Raw genomic sequence first — 22,349 nt, forward strand, 5'->3', positions numbered from 1 at the left:
AAACGCGCTCTCTCGGGAGGGCGCGGGCGTGGGCCAACTCCAGCTGACGCTCCGGTGGGTGCTAACCACCCGGGTCGCATAGCTCCGAGTGCCGCTGCGGAGGGAAGGGGTCAGTGCGGGGAGGTAGACGGGCCTTCGGAAGACTCCAGTGGTTCGAGTCCCGAGTCTCGGCATTCCCTCTGGAACGCGTTCTCAGCCCATCTCAGCTTCTCCAAAACCGGTCGCGTTCACGGGCGAGCCTTTCCTCACTTCCTCTCAGTGCCCGGCCCCAGCTTGCTCTTTCGAAAATTCTTTGAACTGGGAGCCAAAGTCTCAAGTCCATCAGCGGTGGAGAGGCGCGGGAGTGGGGAGAGAGGGCTGGCCGACCTGCGCTCCAGTCCCTCTGCAAACCTGGAGGGAGATATGAATGGAGCGCTCCGCAAAGTCACCTCCGGCCCAGCTCCGGCCCCTGGGCACTGGAGGCGCGGAGGAGGAGACCACCAGCTCCCCAACGCAGCGAGGGTGAGTCCGCAGTGTTTGTTGGCCAAGAGCCCAGAACTGCTCGTCTGGGCGACACGCTGGCTTGTGCGTGGCTCCTTCGCTCACCCAGCTTCTCAGGGAGCCCAGCCCGGTCCCCAGTGCCTGCAGTCAGACTCCTCTGGAGGACTCGGATGGAGGGTTCAGCTAAGCCTTCCCCTAGAGCGAGGACCTAGGTCACCAGGGTAGCTGGGGAAGGTGCTCCCAGAGGTGTCAGCCCGCCAAGAAAACTAGCGAAGTATTAGGGGTGTGGGGTCCTGAATACGACCTGAGGAAAGTTGCTCTGCGGACACTTGAAACCGGCAATCGTCGCTCCTCTCTTCTCACAGCAGCCAGAGCGAGCCGGCGTCGCACTCCGGCTGCAGCGTGGCCGGGAGGGCTGGCACCTCGCCCTCACACTTGCCCGCTCCCACTGTCACTGACAGGCGCTTCTGCAGGGCTGTCTCAAGTTTCCAGGCTACCTCCCTGGAAGTCGACGGTCCTCGCTCCAGCTGTTTCCCAAATTCTTCACCTCTCCCCGACCCTCCACCGCCCAGAATTCCTGGTGCAACTGTGGTTTCAGCTCTGGACCCCATCTGGCTCAGTTACTCCCAGGCCATCTACTGCCCCCTCGCGGAGTGCTGGGGTGTCCAGCTTGCAGACGCCCACAGCAGGTAGCAAGCAGCAAAAGGCGTGGTGGCTGCGGCGGTGAAGGGAGAGAGTTGCCAACAGCTGGCTCAGCTGCTGCGCAAGGGGACTGGCGAGTACGCAGCCCAGGTACTGCCCCTTCCCAGTGACGTCTCTGCAGCGGGTTATAAAAGCCTCGTGCGCATCCTGCAGAGATTGTGCTAACTCCTGAGCTGAGCAGCACGCAAGCCAAGAGGCGTCTGCGAGGCTGCAAGCGGCGCGGCGGCAGCGGCTTCTGCGAAAGCGAAGAAAAAAATCTCCAGCTGAACACGAGGCCCCAGATCCCGGCCACAGAATCAGAACTTTCAAAGGTAGCGCTGTGACGGGCCCTCCTTGCCCGCCTAAGTTCTCATGCAGCACAGGGATTTGCCTTTCCCGCTGCAAGAAGAAGATCTAGCGGCTGTAAACAGAAGCAGGTGCAGAAAGGCGGGTTCTCTTGCTTCCTAGAACAGGGGACCAGGGGAACTACTTTCCGCCTTTCAGTTTAACGCAGACGACACGCAGTCTCCAGATTCTGAACTCAGACGTTTCCTGAAACTGAAAAGTGGAGGAATTCAGAGCCACGAAGGTCAGGCAGACAGAGCATCTAGAAGCATTTAACCTCTAAGCGCCAAGTCAGCTTGCAAGGAGAATTCTGCCCAGAAAGAGATTTCTTCCTTCCTGTCTGGCTTAAGCAGGATCCTGAGCCTCAAGTGCCTGCCACAGGAGGCTGCAAAGGGGGTGGTGGGTGCAGAAGGGAGGGCTTTGCCACAAACCTGTGAAATGGATAATGTCCTCCCTGTGGACTCAGATCTCTTCCCAAATATCTCCACCAACACCTCAGAACCCAACCAGTTCGTGCAGCCAGCCTGGCAAATTGTCCTTTGGGCAGCTGCCTACACAGTCATTGTGGTGACCTCCGTGGTGGGAAACGTGGTGGTGATGTGGATCATCTTGGCCCACAAGAGAATGAGGACAGTGACCAACTATTTTCTGGTGAACCTGGCCTTCGCAGAGGCCTCCATGGCTGCCTTCAATACAGTAGTGAACTTCACCTACGCTGTCCACAACGAGTGGTACTATGGCCTGTTCTACTGCAAGTTCCACAACTTCTTCCCCATCGCAGCGGTCTTTGCCAGTATCTACTCCATGACAGCAGTGGCCTTCGATAGGTGAGCTTGCCCTTTCTGGAAGTGAGAAGTGTCCATAGAGGATAATGGCATTACTATGGAGGTTTGGGGCTGCATAATGCATGGTACAAGGGGAAGATGGAAATACGATAGCCTGGGGCTTTCACTGGCTGCCAACTGGTCCACAACTTGATGGGGACCTTGATCTTACCTGTTTCATGTTTCGTGTTTTTCTCTCTCTGTTTCATCCATCACCACTCTCCCTTTCAGCACGCAATCCCATTTTCTTCATTTAACTTTCTTTGTTCATTCATTCATCTCCCTGACCCTATCCTTTCAACTCCTGTTTTGCTCTTATCCATATATTCCTTCTCTCTTTTCCCTCAAAGCCTAAAAGTGATGCCCAGGACTTAACCAAGGGCCTAGTCCCTGACTTGGTCTTTGTAAATTCCTCCAGGCCTGCTGCTCTGTAGGTCAGCTTCATGTTACTTTGTGTTTTAAATACACATAGGCAAAATTTCTCGTTTTTCATTTCTTCCTAAAGATTTATGGACTTTGAGTTCTCCTTTCAACTCACCAATGTTATTTAAATGTGAAAAGCATTTTGACAGTTCATAAAATACTCCAGGTTCTAATTTACATCCTCTGTGTTTCAAGGAGTTCTTCTTAAAGAACTCCACAGACAAGGACCCAAGAGGCTTACCCAGGAGGTTTCCTAAGTTTCTCTTGCTGTGGAAGGTCAAGGATTTTAGCCTGTTTGTGTCCACAGAGAAATGTTCTTGGCAAAAACAATTGAGAGCTCTTGTTTCCTACAATCAACAAGTGAGGGTTTCAGAAGCTGGTTGGATATGCAAAGGTTAGCATTTTAAACACAGAGGCTAGAGATCTGGAATGAGGGAATCTTCAAGTGGCATGATGAAAAATTGAATAGTAGAGCACAGCTTTATTGGGTTTGACTTTTTTGTGGATTTTCTAGGTCTCTGATATGTATGTCTATGTGGACACAGGTGTTAAATGTTTACCTGGGGTGTGGAGGTATGTTTAAAACATATGCTACTGTGATTTATTTAAAAGGGATACTTCTAATGTTTTACTGAGATAAATAAATGTGAGAAACCTAAAGAAGGAGCTAGGAGACAACTTCAAAAAAAATTCCCAAACTAACTTCTTTTATGTAAAGATTGTTTCTGACTTGCAGTTGATTTAAAGTCTTTTTCAGCTTCTGTGGTCGATGAACACTTCAAAAATCAGGGAACTCTATATGTTCACCCTTTGAAGTGTTGTTTAAATGCTGATTGTGGATTCCATGTTCATATCCCTTTATGAAACTCTTATGTGCTTGATATGTTTAGTATAAAACAAGTTGTGGTGAATTAACTTATATTTTAAGTGTAGAAAGTAAACAAATTAGTCAAAGTGGTAGTGAATAATTTTGTAAATTTTTCTTTTATGCTACTGTGGTGTTCAAGTACTCAATTTGGTGAAAGTAAGGTAAACCTGTAAGTCTTTCTGTGTTCACTTGTTCCTTTACAGCAGCTTCCATAAACTTAAGAAAGAAAATAATTCTACAGCATCACATATAACCAAATATCAGCACAGAGAAATGTGATGCCATCTTAGCCTTACAAATGCATTCTTAATGATCCCTAAATTAGAGGGTAAGTTGCTGTTTTTTATGTGTTGGGCCTTGCCTGAGCTGTGGGGAGTGGATGCCAGTCAGTGTGAGCTGGAGCATTCAGCAGATGATGAGCGTCAGCAGCAGTTCTCTCCGTTTGGCTTGCATTGGGAGCATGTTCCACAGCCCTGCTCTTTCCCCTAGAACTTAGATTAGGGTCAGGATCCTTTCAGTGCATGGGTACAGAGCAAAATTTGGCTCCACAGTTGATTTTCTCTAGGTAGACCATGGCAGGACCCTGACCCTCTGTAACCCTTGCTCTGTGAAGATCAGGGGGTCTCTGATGTCAGAGCTGCAGAAAATAACAGCAACAAGAAATGTTCCTGTGTTTGTAAATGTGCAGATAAGGGCCAGAGAGATTACCAGTGATATGCTAATGTTAGAGCTCAAGTTATAGTTAGGATTAAAGCTTCAAATGTCTCTATGTGCCTCTCGAGTACTCTGAATTTCCTTGCTGAGCCTCCTGAGCACACCATACAGTCATCCCCTCAGGCTCCCGATGAGTGTGTCTCCTGCATGCACAGTCATCCATCCTCCCATGAATGTCAGAGAAAGAAAGGGGCCTAAAGCTTTCTCCACATGAATTATCTTCCCTTTCTCCATCATAAAAATACAGACCTAGAGTAAATGCTAAATTATCTTTTTATATGATCTTTGAATTTTTGATGACAACTTTTGAATCAAATTTTTAAAAATAATATGGCTTTCCTGGTTGTAAAATTAAATGTTACTCATTGCAGAAGATTTGGGAAATGTGAAGAGCTTACACACAAAAATTCAAGTCAGCCATTATCTCATCATCCAAAAATGACACCTGTTAGCATTTGAATTTCTGTTTTATGAATATTACACTACATAATTGAGGTCAGACTTCATTTAATTTGTAGCTTATTTTTCGATTGATAGTAATAGAAAATATGATAAATTTACCCATGTTATTAAAAAGTCTTCAAAAACATGATCTAAATGATTCCATGTTACTCCACTATATGAATATCCCATTACTTATTTAACCACTCCCTCATTGTTGGGTATTTAGGTGATTCCTAAAATTTTTTGCTATTATATTATGATGAATGCTCTATTGGCCATTTCTATGTATTGATTTTGTTTTGCTTTCTTGACTATATATTTACTTACGATAGAGTCCCAGAAGTAGAATTACTGAATCAAATGAAATAATGTTTTTAAAAAAGATTTCTCCTCACTTTAAAGAATTATACATTCCAACCAGAGCAGGAAACAAATGTATTGTGTCTTGTTCATTTTAGTGTCCTTGGCACAAGCAGGGTGTTTGACACTTAATAGTCACCTACATGTTTATCACACATGTGAATGAATAAATAATATATATTCTTAGAAGAACATTTGGAAAATACATAAAATTATAAAGAAAATATAAAAAGCACCTTAAAATCCCACTAATGGTAGATAACCAGTTAAAATTCTGGAAGACTGGTTTAGAATTACTTTTCTATCTGTGTTGCTTAAGCCACATGCAGTAATTCACATCTTTAAAAATAAATTTTGGATCATAATAAAAAGTTTCAATAGATTTTAGAGGACTTTTTTTGGTTTGATTTTGGGAATTTTTTTTTAGATGGCTGCTGTAGCTATTATTGTTGTTCACTATAGCATGGGTATTTCCCATGTCATAAATATTTAAAATTGAATATTTAATGGGCACATAATATTATGTAGTTATAGTCACTTACTTAACCATTTGACTACTATTATATGTAAGTTGTTTTAATTTTCATTATTACCAATAACTTTTATCTTGGACATAAATCTTTGAGACTATCTCTTTTTCTTTCATTAGAATAAACTCCTTGAAATAGAATTGTTAGAGCAAACTATGTTGCTACAATTTGCCAAGTTTCCTTCTAGAACCAAAATAAATGAAGAGAAAAAAAAAGTTTAACTGCAGAATACAATACTAATCTAAATGTTTTCTGAGGTTTTTTCATAAATGGGAAAGGGGAAGAGGAGGGGGGCTCTCCTTCATAAAGAAGACTTATATTTTGAAGTCAGTGGTTACCTAGGATTAAAAAAAAAAGGTTCAGAGACTCTAACTCCAACGAGCACCAGGAATTTTTTCCTTTGAACCATTGCAGTTTATCACACTTAAAATTTGAAATTCTTTTCTGCTGTAAAAATCAAAAGATATGTGTGATGTTTCGTGAAATTTGAAGACCATAAGAGGTGACATCTTTGGTTTACAGGGGCTGGTGGTGGCTAATGAGCTATTGTATTGTGTGGCAGAATCTAAAGAGGGAGCAGGTAGACCCTAAGCTCCACATGGGGTAAAGGGACAATAGGGAACCTGACTTGGACCTCAAATATAGCCACAAGGGACTCAGGAAAGCAGTGGCCTGGTGTCATAGCTACTTTACCTGGCAGAGGCAGGTATAATTTCAGTGAGATGAAAGATGAAGGTTGCTCACTACTCAGATTGATTCTAGATATATTGTATTGGAGTAAAGGAAAACTTCCAGAAGGGGATGGTGTCTGAAAAATATGAAATACAGTTGGGACCAAAAATATTGTCCAAACAGAAGGAGCAACTGAAGGCAAAAAGAGAAAATGAGCTCTCTGAGAAAGTAAAAGAACCTGGAACAAAGACATGCACATTAACAAAATCTCTGCTTACATATCCCTGGTGCCCACCTCACAGCTTTCCAAGTCTCTACTAGACTTGCTATCTGTCCTGAACCTCACCTTTCTAGTTTTTTATTGGATCAAAAACTTGAGTTTGTTACCTGTCAGATGGACATTTAAGGTTTAGGACCATCCCTTGAGAAGTTCAATGGCCACCACCTCTCTGGAGCTGCCTTGCCAAACCTGCCATATCCTCTCCCAACTACTGGGAGAATGTCCTGAATGGTCGAGATTGTTAAAAAAAAAAGAAAAGAAAAAACCTAGCAGAAATATATGTTACTTGGTAAAGAGAAGCAATTCTTTCACTATAAAAGCACATAGTAGGAAGAGAAAACTTTCTTACTGTTATGGTTGAATGTAGTCAGTTGTAGAATGAGGCTCATGAGGGTAGGAGAAACACTCTGCTAAATTTAGAAAAGATACTCAGTCTATTGAGGGATGTTGACACCCAGGTAAGGTAATCTTTCTTTCCAACCTTGAGACTTTGCCTCTTCCCCCAAAGAGTTTGTGCTGTATATTAGCCAAATCAGACTAGTTTGGGGTAACTACAACATAAAGTGCTAAGTGATATTTGTTGTTGTTGTTTGTGATACCAGGGGTTGAACCTAGGACCTCACAGATGCTAGGCAAGCAATGAGCACAGTGCTGCATCCAACCCAGGATGTATTTCATATCAATTATACAGACAGTTCTTATAGGAGAGCAAGGAAAGAGGTTATGTTCACCAGTGATGAATGATCAAAGAAGACTGTGGAGAATGATAATTGAATTGGGCCTTGAAAATTAGATATGATTTTTAGAGAGAATGAGTTTTTTTTAACATTAGTTAGAAGAAACTATATGAAAAAAGCATGGAAGTCAAAACTTGCTGAGTGGGGAGAATGAGAGATTGATTGAACTGAATGAATTCACATATTCATCAGGAATATTCATCAAGGGATGAACAGAAGCTTTGGTGAAAAGATGACTACAATTTATGTTAGATTTAATGTGCAAATGTAATTTTTTTTGGAAATGCCTAACAAGCAACTTGAGAGATGTGTTTAGAGAACGAGAAGACAAGGTTCAAAACGTAAATTTGGGAGTTTTCCAAATACAGACATTATTAGAATTTGGGAAGTAGAGAAGAGCTCTTCCACCTATATACATATTTCCTTAGAAGAGGCTTGAGCACCACAGGAATGTTCTACTAGGCACTAGGAGGGAAAAGAAGGAGCAATAAATAGAGAGGTAGTGAGAAATCAAGATATGTGAAGAGACAAAGGTTAAGTCAGTTGCTTTGTGGTTGACTGTGTTTATCAGTGTCAATGAATCCAAGGGCAATAAGACCATTGGATTTGGCAACACAAAACATTGGTGACTGGGAAGAAATACTGTTAGAAGAATATGGGAAAAGGGGATAGCAAAGAGGGGAATGGCTTCTTCCTCATCCATCCATCTATCTAACCACTAGTTTTGGGGTTGTTTTGTTTTTTGAGACAGGGCCTAGGTAGATTGCTAAGTTGCCCAAGCTGTGCTTGCACTTGCGATCCTCCTGTTTCAGCCTCCGAAAGCGTTAGGATTACAGGCATGTGCTACAGCCATCAAACCATTACTAAGCACCTACATTGTTCCAGATACTGAGGTAGTAAGATACCTTCTTTGTGCTCTCAGGTTTTGGGGAGTGACAAAGACATAATCACCATACAACCCAGTCCAATCAATGCCATGCTAAGGGAGCTAAGAAATAAAGTAAAGAACTACACTTTGAAACATCAAAATGATTTACTGGTAAAAGAATGAGAAGGAAGATTAAAGGGCACTGAGAGAGAAGGAATTTGACAGAAAAGGAAGGAAGAGAATGAGGAGAAAAAGAGAAAGAGCAAAGTACACAGCAAAAAAATGTGGAGTTTTGTTTTTCTAATTAACTTCAAGAGCATTAGAAATGTTCACAATGATTTATTAATATTTGTCACTTGGAAACTACAAAGGAAATTTCACATTAGTAAAATTGATAATGATGCCTTGTATTTGTATGCTCTCCAAGGCATTGCCTCATCTAATCCTCATGGTGCCAATGGAGATTCTTTCTCTACTTTGAAAGACTATTAGAAACAATTATTTTAGTATTTTCCCCCAACTCTCCACCCTCTCACAGCTTGGAGATTCATGCAATTTTCTTTTATGTACTTTATATACCTATCTGCACACTCCTGCTCAGAGTAGTTTTCGATATTATCATATCTAATGAAAGCTGTCACTGGAAGTAGAAGCTATATAAGGGCTCTACTGTAGCAGAAAGGATATCAAAGACACTTGACAATTTTCTCTGCAAATACAAATTCCATCCCAAAATCGTCCAGAAAGACCCATTGTAAGAGATTCAAACTCTGCTTAAACATTTTATTCAATTTGCCTCAACTGCTAATTCAATCAAGAGTTGTATCATAAATTTTTCCTTTAAAAAAATTCTTCCTTTATTGAATTGCAATCTGCCTCTCTGGCTTTGGGCTGCTCCCATTAGTATAATGCCTCTTCCATGTGGTAGCCTTTCTAATATAGGCCTTCTGAAACTTGCCTATCCCTAGTTAACTGTCCATGGTTCTTTCTTCTCCACCCATTAGTCACTGCTATTTGTATACACTTGTTAATGGTTCTCTTAAAGAGGTGAGACCACAGTTCACCTGTCAAAACAAATAGACTGGCAGAATGGGTCAAGAAGGAAAATCCAACAATATGGTGCATACAAGAAACACACTTAATTCAAAAGGAAACTCATAGACTGACAGTTAAAGGGTGGAAAACAATACTCCATGTGACGGGAACCTGAAAAGAGGCAGGAGTAGCTATCCCCTTTGCAGATCAAGTAGATTTCAAACCAACACTGATTAAGAGAGACAAAGAAGGACACTGCATCCTTGAAAAGGGAACAATCTAAACAGGAAGAGATGACAATCATAAATATCTATGCACCAAACACTAGTGTGTCCAACTATATGAAATACATACTAATGGACATGAAAAGTCATATATGCACTAATACAATTGTAGTGGGGACCTCAATACCCCACTGTCACAAATAGATCAACTAGACAAAAAATAAGTAATGAAATACTAGAACTCAATCGAACCCTTGAACAAATGAACTTAACAGATGTTTACAGAGTCTTAAACCCCACAAAATCAGAATACACATTCTTTTCAGCTGCACATGGGTCATTCTCCAAAATAGACCACGTGCTCCCTCATAGAACATGTTTAAGTAAATGCAAAAGAATTGAAGTTATCCCCTGTATATTATCAGACCATAGTGTAATGAAATTGGAGATCCATAGCAAAAGAAACTGGAAAAATTTCATAAACACATGGAAATGGGACAACACACTTCTGAATAACCATGGGTCACAGAGGAAATTAAAGAAGAAATCATATAGTTCCTTCAATTAAATGACAATGACACTACAACATATCAGAATCTATGGAACACAATGAAAGCAGCCCTATGAGGGAAATTCATAGCAGTGAATGCACATATTAGGAAAACAGAATGAGCCCAATTAAACAACGTGATGCTGAATACCCAGCTTCCAGGAAAAGAAGAGCAGGACAAACCCAAAGCTCATACAAGGCAGGAAATTATAAATATCAGAGCAGAAATCAATGCAATGGAGACTAAGAGAATGATACAAAAAAATTAAGGAAGCCAGAGTTGGTTCTTTGAAAGAGTAAACAAAATTAACAAACCCTTAGCCAACCTTATCAGAAAAAGGAAAAAAAAGGCCCAAATCCATGCAATTAGGAATGAAAAGGGTGAAATTACAACAGACCCAGCAGAAATCCAGAGGATCATCAATACCTACTTCCAGAACCTATGCGCCAATAAGATGGACAACACAGAAGAAATGGACAGATTCCTAGATATGTATGAATTACCAAAGTTGAACAAAGAAAACATAAAAATTCTAAACAACCCAATATCAATCAATGAAATTGAAAATGTAATTAAAAACTTACCAACTAAGAAAAGTCCAGGTCCTGATGGCTTCACTGCTGAATTCTACAAGACATTTAGAGAGGAACTACTGCCAATACTGTTTAAAATCTTCAATGAAATTGAAAGGGAAGCAATACTCCAAAATTCATTCCTGGGAGCAAGCATCACTTTGATCCCCAAAGCAGAGAAAGACCCAATTGAAAAAGAGCATTTTAGGCCAATCTCACTAATGAACATAGATGCAAAAATCCTTAATAAGATACTGGCAAATAGAATGCAGAAGATCATCAAGAAGATCATACACCCTGACCAAGTGCGATTCATCCCAGGGATGCAGGGATGGTTCAGCATACACAAATCAATCAATGTAATACACTATATCAATAGAGCCAAGGACAAAAACCATATGATTATCTCCATAGACACAGAAAAAGCATTTGACAAAATCCAACATGTATTTATGATAAAAACCCTATAAAAAATTGGAATAGATGGTCTCTACCTCAAACTGATAGAAGCCATCTACGAAAAATCAACAGCAAGTATCATACTAAATGGTCAAAAACTGAAATCCTTCATACTAAAATCAGGAACAAGACAAGGATGTCCACTATCACCACTCCTGTTCAATATAGTTTTGGAAACACTAGCCACGGCAATTAGACAAGAGAAAGAAATAAAAGGAATAAAGATAGGAAATGAAGAAGTCAAATTGTCAGTATTTGAAGATGACATCATACTTTATATAGACGAGCCCAAGAATTCCACCAAAAGTCTTCTAGACTTCATAACCAAATTCAGTCAAGTAGCTGGTTACAAGGTCAACACACAAAAATCAATAGCTTTCCTCTACAGGAACAACAGACTCACTGAGAGAGAAATAGGGCAAACAGTTCCTTTCACAATAACATCCAAAAACAGAAATACCTAGGAATCAATCTAAGAAAAGAAATTAAAGACCTCTTCTCTGAAAACTATAGCACTCTGAAAAGAGAGATTGAAGATGATATCAGAAAATGGAAAGACATCCCCTCCTCCTTGGTAGGAAGAATCAACATAGTGAAAATGGCCATACTTCCAAGACTGCTATACAGATTCAATGCAATCCCAATGGAAATCCCAGGAGTATACTTGACAGACCTGCAGAAAACAATCCAAAAATTCATTTGGAACAAGAAGAGACCTAGAATAGCAAAAGCAATTCTAGGCCACAGAGGCATGGCAGGGGGTATTACAATCCCCAACTTGTTATACCCCAACTATGCTACAAAGCCACTATGATAAAAACAGCATGGTACTGGCAAAGAAACCGACTTGAGGACCAGTGGAACAGATTAGAAGATGCAGAAACAACCCCAGAAAAACTCAGCCACCTCATCTTCTACAAAAGTACCAAATACCCTCACTGGAAGAAAGATAGCCTCTTTAATAAACGGTGCTGGAAAAATTGGGTTTCAAGTTGCCAAAGATTAAAACTAAACCTATATCTCTCACCATGCACTAAACTAAAATCAAAATGGATTAAAGATCTAAATATTAAAACAGAAATGCTGAACCGGCTGGAACAGAGGTTAGGTAGAACTCTTGAAGACATTGGAGTAGGAAAAGACTTTATGAACAAAACCTCAGTTGCCTGTGAACTAGCACAAGCAATTGACAAGTGGGATCCCTTCTTATTAAAAAGCTTCTGCACAGCAAGAGAAATCACCAACAGTGCGAAGAAACAACCCACAATGTTGGAAAAAGATCTTTACCTGCTGTTCCTCAGACAAAGGCCTACTATCTCATCTATAAAGAACTTAAAAAGATCAAACTTCCCAAATGTAAAGACCCAATACAAAAATGGGCATCTGAAATGAACAGACATTTCTTAGACAAAGAAGTAGAAATAGCAAATAAATATATGAAAAAATGTTCAACATCACTGGTCATTTGAGAGATGCAAATGAAAACCACACTGTGATTCCACCTCACTGCAGAAAGAATGGCTGGTATCGTGAAATCAACCAATAACAAATGCTGGCGGGGCTGTGGGGAAAGAGGAACCCTGCTCCACTGCTGGTGGGAGTACAGACTGGTGCAACCACTATGGAAATCAGTATGGGAGTACCTCAAATAACTAGGACTGAAAGTCCCATTTGACCTAGCTATTTCCCTGCTGGGTATCCTCTCCAAAGAATTAAAAGAATCATACCACAGTGTTTTATGTGCACGCATGTTCATAGCAGCACAATTTGTAATAGCTAAAACTTGGAAACACCCCAAATGCCCATCAAGTGGAGACTGCATAAAGAAAATGTGGTTTTTTAATAAAACAGAGTACTACTGAGCCATAAAAAATGAGAAATTAGAGACATTTATGGATGCACATTGAGGCAGTACTCTTAAGTGAAATAAATAGAACACACATGTGTAAATACCAAATAGTTTCTCTAGTGTGAGAAACTAAAAGTTGTAAATAAGGACTAAAATGTATAATAGATAATGTGAAATAGGAAGAAAAGGGGCAAAGGGGAAGTAGGAGGGGTAGAGGAAAGGAAAGAAGGGAATGGAATTAATGAGACAATGGAAAAATGGAAACAAAGTCTTTGTAAATAGGGAAGAATGGATGGGTTGAAGGGAGGGTGGGGGAAGGGGGAAAAATAAAAACCAGGAGAGATTATGTAGAGGTGCAAATTTCCAATGATGAATGTCATTATATTGTATACCTAAAATGTACCAATGGTTAAAATGAATAATTGATAATGTGAAATAGGAAAAAAAGGTCCAAAGGGGTAGGGGAAGTGGGAGGGGTAGGGGAATGGAAAGAAGGGAAAGGAAAAATTATGAGAAATGGAAAAAATGGAAACAAAGTGTTTGTAAATAGGGAAGGGTGGAGGGGTGAAAGGAGTTCAGGGAATGAGGTAAAAATAAGAACCAAGATACATCATGTAAAGGTACAAGTTCCCAATGAGAAATGTAAATGTATTGTACATCTAAAATGGACCAATTAAAGATTTAAAAAGAAAAAGAGCTATAGTAAAAATAAATGGTGTAGTATGAGGTCTCTTAGTATTTACTTAAAGAACTATTAGGAAAAAAAAAGAGGTGAGATCAGATTAAATCATTACCCTATTGCCATCTTCTGTATGACAGACATCCTTCCTAGTGACCTTGTTCTCCTCTTATGCTTAGCTTGGGAGCCACCTCCACTAAGAAGTTGACCTTGACCTTTGAATCTAAATGAGGTGTCCTTATTTTCTATCCCCATAGCCTCTGTCCAATAGTCTTGTAACTGTCTATAATATGTTAGTCTCTACCATACCTCCCTGTACTGCAAACCCCATGAAACAGGGGTGCTTTATTTGGTTTTCTCTCTGCAACACCTACACAAGTTCCTGGCACAAAGTAGGAATTCACTAAAATGTGTGCAATGGGGATAAACAGACTATGCCTCCCAAACAAAATCTGAAAATCAGACCCAATGCATGAGCCAGATCCTAAAGCACATATATGATGGTATTATATGTTGAAACAAAAGAAAAATATGGCCAAATTTCTACTTACCATAAGTCATCCTACCATACAGAATGCTTTTGATTAAGAGCCCCCTGTTCTAGAATAACTACAAGTTCAAATTCATACTTGCCTCTTCCCCACTGCACTTGACTAGGGCCCCGTGTGATTTCTGACTCATACTCAGATGCCCCTGATGCATATTGTGCCCCAGAAGAAGACCTCTAATGGAGAAGATGTTGATCATTTCTACTGTAACTATAGTCTCTTGGGGAACACTGAGAATTTCTAGACATTTTATAGACCCTTCTCTGTCCCAACTATTGTAGCCCCCCTGGTTTTTTCTCCAACTCTTTCCACTAACAAGAAGTGCACTCTGCTTTACTTGTCCTTATTGAGGCAAGACCAGCAGAAACTTACCCTCCACCCAGTCTTCCAAGTCTTATATCCAGTAGTTGTCTGAATTCCTAGTCAACAGACACAGGAAAATTTCAGCATAGTGTGGCCTAAGAAAGCCATAGACTGGGAGAACAATTAAGCAGCTGACTTACATTGTCCGAAACCTTCTTATACCCCTAGAGAGGCAGCAGTTCCACCTCAGTTGGAGGGGAAACAGAAGGCTCTGTGGAGAACGAATCCAGGGATAGGGAGATGTTTTAGCTATGGCCTTAAGGCCTGAACCTCAGCATGAATTTCAATGCAATATATAAACTGTTCTAGGAAATACATCTAAGCAGCCCTGAGCCTCATCCCTTGCTGCTCTTCTGATTTCTCCTTCTTCTCCTCTTCCTCTTGTTCTTCACTTCTTTCTCTTCCTCCTCCTTCTCCTCCTCTTCCTCTTTCTAAATCTTCCTCTAATTCTTCTTCATTTTGGTAACTCTTCGATCTACTTTCCAATTCAGCCTTATTACTGTGTCTAATATTTGGGACTTTTTTAGGAGTATCTTCCCTGTCATTTATACAATAGTGTCTTTTAATAATCTTATCTCTAGTTTTGAGATAGTTGAGTGATGTATTAGTCAGCTTTCTGTCACTGGGACCAAAGACCTGAGAAGAAAAGTTTAAAAGAAAAAAGGTTTATTTTGGCTCATGGCTTCACAGGTTTTGATCCATGCTGACTTGGCTTCATTGCTTCTAAGCCTGTGGCAAGACAGAAACATCATGGCAGAAGGATATGGTAAAGGCAAGCTCCTCATCTCATGGCAGCAAGGAAGCAGAGATAATAAGAGGACCAAAGAAGGGGCCAGAGACAAGATATTGTCCCTAATGTCATGCCTCTATGACCTACTTTCTTCAACTAAGCCCCACTTCTTAACTTTCAATTGCCTCCCAATAATGCCATCAGATTATTAATATATCAATGGATTCATCCACTAAGAAAGTTAGAGCCCTTATGACCCAATCTCCGTGGCCTAATTACCTTCTGAAAGCCCATCTCTGAACACAGGGGATGTTGGGGAAACATTTTAAATCCAGACCATAACAGTGACCAGTAGGAAAGAGCACAGTTGATGGGTTCCAGCACTGGCTCTACCATTTATTAGCTGTAAAACATAGGCAAGATACATAACCGGGCTTCAACTGCCTCATTCGATAAAATGGGTACAATAAAACTTACCTTATAGAATATTGCTGCAAAGAGAGAGGGAAAAGTGTGAAAAAAATGCTAATTCATTATTTAACACCCAACAAGAACTCAATTAATAGTAATTATCATGATGTAATAAACCCTGAAACATCATTGTATCTATTTGAAATTCCCATTCCTATCTCAGGTTCTGTCTAAATCCCTTCTATATCATGTACAGGTGAAATATTTATATCCTTCCCTACTAAAATTATACTTTACAATCCTTCTGAATGGTCATTAATGTCTTGCTAATTGCTTTTCACCATTCATACCATCTGTGGGGACAAGCATACACTCCTCCAGAAGTCTATCATTTAGCTACTGTAGATCATGCTCCAGAAAAACCAAAAGTTTTTTCTTTCCATCCTCAAAATGCACTTTCACTTCTCAGTTCTTTATGCCCCAAAGACACCACCTTCACATGCAGAATGTCATTTGCATGTTTAATGTCTGAGGGAGAACTTCATGCAAAAAGCTCTTACAGCTGCATGATTTTTAAATGCTATTCAACTCATTAAAGTTGTAGTGTTTACTTAGACTTTGAGCACATCTTATAAATCATCAACATTTTCTTCTAAATCTAGCTTAGGCTTGTTAAAGTGTTAAATATCCACTTTTTCTTGACCTTTGACTGAAGCTCAATTAGCTCTTAAATGTGAGATGGAGTTCTTCCCCCCACTGTTTCAACACCGTTTTCTAGACAATCAAACAATCTTATCTATTTTCAATTAGTCACAAATTTTTATAAACTTAACAAATCAAATAATCTTAAAAATGTAAACAACATTTATAAACTTGATTAAATTCCCTTAAACATTTCAAACAATAATCACAAAATTTAATACACCTGGCTCTCTTAAATGTTTCAAATCCCTAACAGGCCAACCTATAAATAGAAGAAAGAAAATCCTTCTTAGGAATCACATAGCTCTTGTAAATCTAATAAATCAAAACTTCTAAACTTAGCATATCAAATTTTCTTAAAGAATTTCAACTTCCTAAGTATTAACCTTCTAAATTCAATGAACAAGTTTCTCACAGGCACTTAATTATTGACTACAAAATTAATTCATGTAGGTCCTCCTAAACATTGCAATTAAAATTACAAATCTGACAAGTCAAATTCTCTAATATATCATTCTCACTTTCAGCATATTAACAGCCAATAACACACAAAGCAACATTTATGGGTCACAAAACTTGCTATTTTGCATATACACTACTTACATAGAAGCACCATTTATTTCTTCATTGTCTACTTTTTAAAAATGCCTTTCCAGGATTACAAAGTTACACAACAAGAGGTTGCATGTGATGGTTAATTTTAATTGTCAACTTGATTGACTTGAAAGACACCTAGAAGATTAGTAAAGCACACTCCTGAGTATTTGGTTGGCTCAAGAGAACATGACCTTGAGGACTATATCTGATGCCTAACCCCTTCCTCTCAGCCTCTTCCGCTGTCCTTTGCTTCTTTTATGCTGTGAGTTCAACAGTTTCCCTCCACTGTGCCTTTCCACCATAATGTTCATGCCTTATAGCCAGCCAACCACAGATTGAAACCTATGGAACTTACCTGCCAAAATAAACCTTTTTCCTTTAAGTTGTTTTTGTTGGGTATTTGGTTCCAGCAGTGAAGAGCTGACCTATACATGAAAGAATCATCTCTGTAAAGAGCGGCTGAACGTCTGGCATCAGGGCTGAGTCAGAGGTCTGAATTTGGGTGTCTCTCACAGGGACCTTACCCAGAGCTATAGCCCAGGGCCTGGACCCTCTCACATCAGTGTTGCCTGCTCAGGCCCCATGGGATCCACCCACACTTTTCCACTGGAGTAGAGTTTTGAAGTCCTTGTAGCATGTGCCCTCTATTTTCTTGGCTTCCTTCAAGTTTTACCCTTTCCTCCTTTTTATCTGAAGATTTTATATCTGATTTACATAGATGTAATCACTCAGAGCCTCACTCCACCCATAGTTTGCATTCAACTTCTTTCCACCTGACTAGAGTGGAACCCTATCATATTTCACCTTACTGACCTTCATTTCAGAATTGTTTTTTGACTTATGTATTAGTCAATTTTCTGTAGCTAATAACTACAGACTGTGAGATCTTTTTAAACTTTATTTTGGCTTACAGTTCTGGAGGTTGAAGTTCAAAGGCTGTATCTGGTGATAGCCTTCTCACTGGCATAGTCCTGAGATGGTACAGAACATCATATGGTGAGAGATGGGAAATGTATCTGTGTGTCTCCTCTGGTCTCTCTCCCTCTATAAAATGCCACTAGGACTCAAAACTGGGGGACTGCACCCCATGACCTTATCTAATCTCAGTTGCTTCCCAAACACCCCATCTATACACTGTAGTCAGATTAAAATTTTGCCCCCTTAATACTTCACAATGAGGATTTGATTTCAACATTTGAAGCCTTAAGGAACACTCAAACCATATCTGGACTATAGCAATATGGAAATAGTGACCGCCCCGCCCCCAAAAAAGAAATCAACACCTATTCGGACTCTTCCAATTTCTTTCCTGAGACTTTGAATTAAAGACAAGTATATGGCAGAATTTTCTGGGTATATCCTATACCTCCATAGAAATTATCAGAAGTAGAATGGCGTGTGTTGGTTTTGACAAAGCCAGGCCCTTGGGTGTTTCAGGCCTGTGTTCCAGAGATGCGTGCCTCTGATACTGAAGGTTTTCCCAACAGCATCCTTTCCCCTTGGCACAAAGGATTTGGTGGTGGGGTTTTCCTTCCTGGGACCTGGAAGCCACAGAGCACTCCGAATCTTCCAAATGGATCATGAGATGTTCTTTCTTCACATAACTGAACCACCCCTCTGAGCTGCCCCTCTGAGCTGCTACAACTTCAGAAAACAAAAAAAAGAAAAATCATCTAAAATTATACTCTGTTCTTAGAGTTCAGCCCAGTTCCCTCAGCCATGGATGAACTGATAAGCAGCCACTTTTTCTATTGCATAACTGCTCTGAGCCCTGCAGGAAGGCTGATGAAATGGCAGGCCAACCTCTCCTCTGTCCTCCTGTCATAGAATATAATAGAGGCACTAATTTTTTAAAGCCTTGTGTGCACATTTAGTAGCATGTGAGGAGATTAGAAGTAGAAGCTTAAATGCCCACCTTGTATGATTTATTAATTTTATTGTACTGTGGAGGAACGTCCTCTAAAATAATTAATATGTTTTCATAAGAGGATTTGTCTGACTCTGAAATTGTTTAAACAAAAGAGAACCCTATAAACAGCTGAAATACTCTCCTGAGTAGTCTCAGGGAGCCAGAGGGGGCTTAAAATGCCCTAGAATTCGTGATGGGAACACAAATAGATGCAGCCCTATGTGTGAAATACTTGTTGATTTGACAACTTAACTGGCTCTTCGGGAAAAGACCAGACTATATAAAACTTTGTGGCTGAATCCTCACTGGAACTAACATTTAAATCTGTTCCTAACATTCTTTTCTCTTCGCAGCTGCAGGGGTTTGTAAGTTGTGTGTCCAAGATTCAACCAGAATATCAGCAAAACTAGAGCCTTCATGGATTTTTAGACAAAATTTCCCCTTCCTTTCTGGAAGTTTCTCTCCAATAACACTATAACTAGCTCAAGTCTGCTTTGAGGAGCTCCAAGTCCTGCCTCATTAATACAGGATCCCAAATTACTGCTTGCTTTCTTCACAGCCCAATCCAATTTAGTAAACTAAATTAAACAAGAGAAGCATAGCTGATTAAAATCAGTCTAAGGTGGAGATGGCAGGGACTTCTTTATACCTCTAAGATCTCATTTGTATTTCAAAGTGGGAAGATGTTCATTCTACTTACACTTTGAGCAGGAAAAATTATTAAAAATCACAAGAAACTTAGTCCTAGGAACTGGGTCAGTATGGTATGTAAAGAGTGCTAGAAACTTAGTCCTAGGAACTGGGTCAGTATGGTATGTAAAGAGTGCTAGAAACTTAGTCCTAGGAACTGGGTCAGTATGGTATGTAAAGAGTGCTAGAATTTAGTGCAGGGACTTCTTTATACCTCTAAGATCTCATTTGTATTTCAAAGTGGGAAGATGTTCATTCTACTTACACTTTGAGCAGAAAAAATTATTAAAAATCACAAGAAACTTAGTCCTAGGAACTGGGTCAGTATGGTATGTAAAGAGTGCTAGAATTTAGGTAATTCAACAATGTCTAGAATTGTCCTTTCACAAAATAGCCCCTGGTACCTCTGAAGGAATTGATGGAGAACACTGGGGGCCTGTTGTCATGACTCCACATTGCTGCTGAAAGACCTCAGAACTGTCTCTGCAGTGAGGTGCCAGTGAACTCTGAATTTGTGTTTGGGTAATGAAATAAGGTTGAATTTACTCCATTCTTTATATTTCTTTGTGAATCACTAACTGCCTTGGCAAGCATATAATTCTTCTATAACTCGGAAGGATATTATCATCAAGGAGGGACTTTGGATCACAGTTCTAGCTAGTCCTCTGGGTCCAGAAGGTTGGAGTGAAGGGGAGCAATATAGTCCAGTTGCAATGGCCAAAGTTATTCTTCACCTGCCAGCGTTCTTACAAATGGATTTGTGCTGTTCACCAATCCTGAGGTGAGGGCCAGTTTTCCAAGACCTGGGCATTCTGCCAGGGTTGGTCTAGGCCCATGCTTCATCAGGAAACTTTAATCTTTTTCCTTTCTCCCTTTTTCTCTATACCTTGAAAAAAAAAATCCTTGCTCCATTTCCTCTCAGCCTTTCCTCGACATTTTGAAAATAGCACAAATTTAGTAAATGTCAATGACTGAAAAATCACAGAAGGAACAGATGAATAATGTTGTTTTCTATAAAGCATTTATATAACAATATTTTAAAAAATCAAATTACTAGTATTATGATTAAGCAGATGAACCCAAAAGGATCCCAAGAGAATTATTGCAGGCTGTTCATTATTTAGGTAGAAACTTAAACTATTTTTGCTGAGAAAAAAATAACTTACTCTTAAATATTATCTGCACAACTCCAAGCTCCCTTCAGATCATATTTAATGAACCTACTTTTTAAACATACTTATTAAAGAGAATTAGCTATGTAAAAATAATATGAAGAAAAAACAAAAGCAAAATCAACCCTTAGATAACTGCTCAAACACCGCTATCATCAATTATTTTATTCCAGGACATTTTTTTCTATGCTTAGGATCTTGTCCTTAGTCAGCTCTCTGTTACTGTAACAAAATATCTGAGTAGCCAATTTAACAAGGGAAAAGGTTTATTTTGGCTCATAGTTTCAGAGATCTCAATCCATGGGTACTTGGCCCTCTTGCTTTGGGCTGTATCAGAACAGTACATCACAGCAAGAGTAAAATGCAGAGGAAGTCTGTTCACCTTATAGCAGCCAAAAAGCAAAAAGAAACAGAAATGTGCTGGGGTCCCAATAGCCCCTTCAAGGGCCTGCTCCCCGTGACCTAACTTCCTCCCACTAGACTTTACCTCCCAAAGAAAGTTACCACCTCCCACTAACACCACAGGCTGGTCGAGAACAAACTTTTAATACATGGGCCTCTGGGGGGCATTCAAATTCCAACCTACAGCAGTCCTTTAGCATACAAAATAATTTCATTTTTATTTAACATAATATAATAAATATTTCATGCTATAAATTTTCTTCTATACAACCATGATGAACGGCTATAAAGTATGACAATTGAAATGATCTTCCATCCTTAGATTTAACAGATTTTCTAGTTTTTGCTATGATATGTAATATATGATCAATATATTTTAGGTAAACTTGCACACATGCATTACTGTTAGGATAAATTCTTGTAAGAATGAGATGTTTTCAGGCTTTTGCTTCATTCTGCTAATTGATCATCAGAGGACATAAACAATCTAGCAACATGAATCAAAATACATATCCCCAACATAGAGGCCTGTTGTTTTGCTTATATTCCTAACAATTTCAGAAAAAATTCCAATTTAAAGATTTAAAATGTTGTTTATGCTTCATTATTTACTAATGAGTATAGTTTTATGTATTTATTATCCCTTTATATTTCATTTTGTGAATTACTTAGCAGATCTTTCTAAGGTAATCTTCTAATGTAATTTTTTGTTTTTATGTTTTATTAGTACGTTTGCAGTACACAATGATCACGTTCCTCGTGAGGAGTTGGTACATGTACATAAAACATCTTCATTCTTTTTTCATCTCCTTCTCCTCCCCTTCTCCCTTCCATCATTTCATCCCCTTCCCATTTGAGAAAGTCCTGTCTCCCTACTTCATACTTCCCTAATTTCCATACTGACTTACAGAAACTATATTAAGGATATAAGGTTTTATTTGTCCTATGATGCAAATATTTTTAATGTTTCTGGTTAAAATTTGAATTTCTTCAGTGATTATTTTAAATTATTTTCTATAGTTATATCCACCCACCTTCTCTAAAATAAAACCTTATTTCTCTCTTTGATATTATCCTTAGAAAGAGGTTTCTCTACCCATAAGTAAATAAATATGTACATATAATTTTACCTATTCTTATAGTTTACACATTCTTAAAATTTCCATACAATAATAATTTAACTTAGATTATGTCTTTTTAAATGCCATATATGTTTATCAGGTTGTCCAA

The 22,349-nt window shown here is 39.5% G+C and overlaps 1 protein-coding gene across 1 annotated transcript in view; it reads left to right on the top strand.

Annotated features, from left to right (window-relative positions):
* The first annotated feature begins 359 nt into the window (after positions 1 to 359).
* Positions 360 to 22,349, top strand: part of Tacr1 (tachykinin receptor 1) — a 212,268-nt gene continuing 190,278 nt past the window's right edge. The window contains exon 1 of the mRNA XM_004844651.3: positions 360 to 2,333. Coding sequence (XP_004844708.1) covers positions 1,945 to 2,333 — 389 coding nt within the window. The 5' untranslated portion in view covers positions 360 to 1,944. The remainder of the gene's footprint in view (positions 2,334 to 22,349) is intronic.

This window comes from Heterocephalus glaber, unplaced genomic scaffold, assembly GCF_053883595.1.
Source record: "Heterocephalus glaber isolate CG9 unplaced genomic scaffold, H.glaber_assembly_v1.0 deba00000470, whole genome shotgun sequence".
In the NCBI taxonomy this organism is placed as follows: domain Eukaryota; kingdom Metazoa; phylum Chordata; class Mammalia; order Rodentia; family Bathyergidae; genus Heterocephalus; species Heterocephalus glaber.